A 5,226-nucleotide genomic window follows, 5' to 3' on the forward strand; every position below is an offset into this window, starting at 1 on the left:
ATAAAGAATGAAGAGTGAAGAAAGCCTAAGAAACTTATGGGACATCATTAAGCAAAGTAATGTATAGGAGAGGAGAGGAGGGGAGAGGGAGAGGAGGGGAGAGGAGAGGAGAGGAGAGAGACTGATTAACCCAACTTGGTTCAGGTATATGTACCTGACCTAAACATTAATGGCCAAAAGGGTTAGGTTGTAAAGCAGAAACATGGTTCCTAGCCTTCTGGGGTAAGAAGTTAGAAGAAAGAGTCTGGACAAACATCCAAGAGAAGTGTGCACCGCAAACAGAGCCTTGAGTTCCTCATCATAGTATAAGGATAATTATATCTACCTTTTAGGATGTTTTAAAAATCAAAGTGTGTGATTTTTAAATGCTAAAATAGTGCAAATAAAAAGTGTTGTATATATTTAGGTCCCACCAGCCAGATGGTCCCAGTTCTAAGAGGCTAGATCCCTCTTCTTGCTCATTTCCTCCATGTCACATGGCCTAAAAATTCAGGAGGTCCTGAGAACAGGAAATATTGAGAGTCTCTTAGAGTGGTGTTTAGAAAAAACAACTCCAAATTTGTGTCATTTACCAATCTGTGTGGTAAATACTCCCACCAGTCAGTTCTAAGTTACTAACGGTTTCGCAACCAGCTTGCAAAATTTCTGAATATTTTAAAATCCACAATCTAGTTTGGCTTCAGTCCATCTGCCTGAAGATAAGACCCTGAGGATGTGTGTAGAAGAAGACTTGTCCTTTAGTCCCACCCAGGAGTTTCTGGTAGCTCAAAGGGGGCATCTTGGAGCCAGATTACCCCACCCGATTCAATAAGTCCCTTCCACAAAGCACCCAGGACTGTGCTGCTCACCATGAGAAATGAGGAAGGTGTGTGCAAGACCACAGGAAGTGGCAGAGGAATTGTGTAAAAATGGCTCAGCTAAAGCATGCAGGGTGAGTTGAGCTATCTGAGAAATGATGCGTCCAGAGTTCAGGACACCAGCCTGGTAGAGCTCCCTCCGCCCCTTCACACACATACAACCCAGAGGCAAACTCTGACCTGATCCATTCTCTGTCACATTTAAACCCTGTGACTATGACATCTGATTCTGCAGATGGTTTACTCTTGACCAGAATTTTTTAAAAAAAGAGAGAGAGAGAGAATTTCATGTAAAGTGACCCTAGTACAGGAAGGAGCAGATGCTGGTATTACCCTTTCGCCTGTCTGGCAGCAGGACCATAGCTGTGGCGATGACGTGACCTTCAGCATGCCTATAACACAGTCTGCAGAAAACCCCTTCCCATGGACAGCGTCACTTTACAAATGAGGAGGAAATTCAAGGCAGCAATTATCTTGCCTAACGTCACTCCACCAGAGCCAAGTACAGGATCCAGGCTGCTCTCAGCACAAAGCTAGTGTTTTGTCCTCTCCACCTCATAGCTGCTCCATCCACCCACTCATTAGATACTTACAGAATACCTGCTATGAGGCAGGCACTGCACGCGACACTGCGACAGCAAAGTGAACACTCAGAGCTGTTGGTCACTGCGGACAGGTGCTGGGGTTACATAGGTTCTTCTCTGTCGCTCCGCCAGAGTCCAGAAAAGGGCTTTGCCATGAGCAGGGCAGAATCTCTTACCCCAGGACTCCTGCTGTCTCTGAGCCCAAAAGTCTTTGAAGGACAGTCAGACCAAGGTGTCAACGAAGGGCCATTGCTAGAGAAAAGGCCCTGAGCAGGTCAAATATTTGGGATACCAACTCTGACCCGAGCAGATCTCTCTGCCAACACTCTGCTGTTCTTTCTGGCCCACAGATGGTCATAAACCCGTTTTGTTTCTGAGCGCATAGCTCCTCCTCCTGAAGCTCTTTCAGTCTAAAGCGGTGGTTCTCAACCTTCCTAATGCCGCGACCCTTTAATACAGCTCCTCATGTTGTGGTGACCCGCAACCCTAAAATTATTTTTGTTGCTACTTCATAGCTGCAGTTTTGCTACTGTTATGAATCATCATGTAAATATCTGATCTACAGGATGTATTTTCATTGTTACAAATTGAACATAATTGAAGCATAGTGATTTGTCATTATATATGTGTTTTCTGATGGTCTTAGGTGACCCCTGTGAAAGGGTCGTTCGACCCCCATAGGGGTCGCGACCCACAGGTTGAGAACCGCTGGCTAAAGCTTCCCAGAGGGCCAAACTGCTCACTGGTTCCCTCTATAGGGGCTTCTGCTCTATGACTCCAATTCCCACAGCGCTTGTCACTCCTAGCTTCCTTTGTACATTGTTGGCTAAACCTTCACAGCATAAATGCCTCATAAATGCATAAATCTAATGTCTCTTCTTATAACATCCTCCTCATCTTCAGATCCTGTACCTAAGCCTGACGTAACAATTGAGAAGACACAGGAAATGAACAACAGCTGTGATCTGATCCTGTCATGTATGGTCCGGAATCTGTCTGTCAGCTACACCTGGTATGGGGACTCAGGACCCATTTCAGAAAAGCTCCAGAGTGGTGTGCTTAATATCACCGTTATACCTCAAAACTACTCCAGGTTTTACAAATGCGAAGTCAGCAATCCTATGAGCCGCAACAGTAACACAGTCTACTTCATTTCACACTGTCAACTGGGTAAGAAATATTCCCAAAGGAGCTGAGGTGGGTTCAGGGTCACTAGTTCTCTTGAATGAAGAAAGGTGCGGGGACCCTTTCAAATTCTCCTGGCACAGAATTTGATGGAGAATCCCAAAGGCATCTGGGAGACTCAGGTTCTACTCATGGCTCTGCTAACACCTTCCAGGAAGCTCACCTCACTTTTGTGGAGATCAGTGTCCTTAGCTGCAAAGGGCAGTTGCACAGGATGTCAACTCCTTGCCTGCTCTAACAATGCATGGTCCTGGAATCTGAGGCCAGGGTAATTGTAGGACAAGCCGAGATATCAGGGTGACCAGAGAGCACAGGGCAAGTGGGAGAGTAGGCCACACATTGTTGAGCAGGCGCATTGAGGGGTTTCTGGTAGATCGTCTAAATCAACAACAGAAGAAGAGCCAAAGAGATGAGCATGAGGGAGAACAAGTAGTGAACAGGAGTGAGAGCCTTATCCTAAGGTAGAGACTCTCTGCTCTCCCCAGCTGTGTTCTCCTTGAGAATTTAAGCAGGCAAATTCTGGGTTTTATGCTGCAGATTCCTCCATCTCCTGGGAGAATCTACTCACTCACTTGAGCATCACTCCTGAATCCCTATCAAGCCTACACAGAACCCATAGTGGGGGAGCTAAGATTGGGTAGTAAGTCTATGGGTTTTGGAGTCAGACACCTGGGAATTAATTCTGGGAGTGTCACATACTAACTAAGCAAGTTACTTATCTTCTCTAAGTCATGTTCCTCTTAAATAACAGACAAAATAATAGTTCTTATCTTGTAAGGATTGAATGAAACAATGTAAATGACCTAGCACAGTGCCTGACAAGTCTTCAGTGAATGGTAGCTAAATTAGGCAAAGTCCCTTCAAGTTTGGAGACACTAGGGGTTTGGGTATCCCTTTAATAAACATGAATTGCTATCACCAGCATTCAGGTCTCTCTTACTCTCTACACCCCTGAAATCACATCCGTGAATCCTGGTATACATATTTTTCTAGAATAACTCATCCCTGTGATGCCAACATTTACCTGAGATCCCTGTCATGCCCAGTCATCAGGGACCATGGCCCCCAAGGACATTGTTCTTTCATGGTCTTCTTGGACCCAGTCTACTTTCCCCCTATCTGTGCTGATTTCTCTATCTCTGCTGCTACAGGTGGACTATGGAAACTGTATGTTCTTAATACTTCCTAACTAACTGCTCATATCTCTTCTAGTCTCCTCATACTTGCTGCTTTTCTGTCACCTCAGATTCATGTGAAATTGGTGTCTGACCTTGAGACCATAAGTTGACTGGGCAGTTCCAGCACTACCTTTACATCAACACTTTATCTTGAGATCCAGAAAAAGGAAGACACACAGTCCCTGTCCTTTATCCAATGAGGGTGACTGCTCATTTGCAGCAAGGATGAAAACAATAATACATACATTTTTTGGAAGTGTTAAACCTATCTTGTCACTTTTTAGCTGCCCAAATTATCCTAGAAAAGCATCCCTCATCTCCCTTCCCTATTTTATCACTCATTGTCTTTCCCTTATTATTTTGCACTTCCTTCCTCCTCCTCCTGGCTGTCTCCTCTCCTCCTCTGTTTTTATGCCTTTCCCTCCCTGTCTCTCCCTTCTCCCTTTTTTTCCTTCTAGTTGGTACAAATGGTTAATGAGGTGGAGAAACAGGAAGAAGTAGTCCTTTCTTCCCTAAGGTTATCTGTGCATAGCATTAAATGGTCATCTCTCTATACCTGGAGCTCTGCCCTACTCAGCGCTGTCTGGTGGAGGAGAATGATTCTTTCCCAGGCTCACAGACATGCAAGCACAGGACTCAGCTGAGTCAGTAATAGTTAATGGGTTTCTGCACTCTGTGTACTTTAATCTGGGGAGACTGAGCCAGTCTGGTATGAGGATGTCTCGGGCACAATGAGACTGGATTCAGGGAGGAAATACACTTTCTGGCTCCCATTGACAATGTCCACACCCCCACCCTTTCTCAATGCAGTAATCAAGACACCTAAGTATTGGGGTTTTCTTGCCCTTTCAGCCCGATCCTCTGGAGTAGCTTGGATTCCAGCGTGGCTCATGGTCATGGTACCCACCATTCTTGGCCTCCTACTGATCTGAGAGAAGCTCTTCTAACTCAAGGGTGAAACTCGAAGACTGCAGGATCTTGCCTTCAACTGCAACCATGGTCTTAACCCGAGTAGAAGCTCTGGCTCTATGGGATGGAGAAAGTGTTTTGAAGCACCCATAAAGAGTTTTAAATTAAATTATTAAAAATCATGACTACAACCCAGCTGGCATGGCTCCAGTGGGTACACATCGACCTATGAACCATGAAGTCATGGTTTGATTCCCGGTCAGGGCACATGCCCAGATTGCAGGTTCCATCCCCAGTAGGGGGTGTGCAGGAGGCAGCTGATCAGTGATTCTCCTTCATCATTGATGTTTCTATCTCTCCCTCTCCCTTCCTCTCTGAAATCAATAAAAGTATATTTTTTAAAAATCATGACTACAGTATGGTGATTACCAGAGGGAAAGATTGGGGGAGGTAAAAGAGGGGTAGAAATGGTGATAGAAGGAGACTTGACTTTGGGTGATGAACACACAATAC

The 5,226-nt window shown here is 45.2% G+C and overlaps 1 protein-coding gene across 1 annotated transcript in view; it reads left to right on the forward strand.

The window, feature by feature from the left end:
- CD48 (CD48 molecule) overlaps positions 1-4,942 on the forward strand; it is a 20,554-nt gene extending 15,612 nt beyond the window's left edge. Inside the window, exons 3-4 of the mRNA XM_006752827.2 lie at positions 2,345-2,611; positions 4,657-4,942. Of these exons, the coding sequence (XP_006752890.1) occupies positions 2,345-2,611; positions 4,657-4,736 (347 nt within the window). The 3' untranslated portion in view covers positions 4,737-4,942. The remainder of the gene's footprint in view (positions 1-2,344; positions 2,612-4,656) is intronic.
- Positions 4,943-5,226: the final 284 nt, after the last annotated feature.

The sequence above is a fragment of the Myotis davidii genome, unplaced genomic scaffold (genome assembly GCF_000327345.1).
Source record: "Myotis davidii unplaced genomic scaffold, ASM32734v1 scaffold251, whole genome shotgun sequence".
Classification (NCBI taxonomy): domain Eukaryota; kingdom Metazoa; phylum Chordata; class Mammalia; order Chiroptera; family Vespertilionidae; genus Myotis; species Myotis davidii.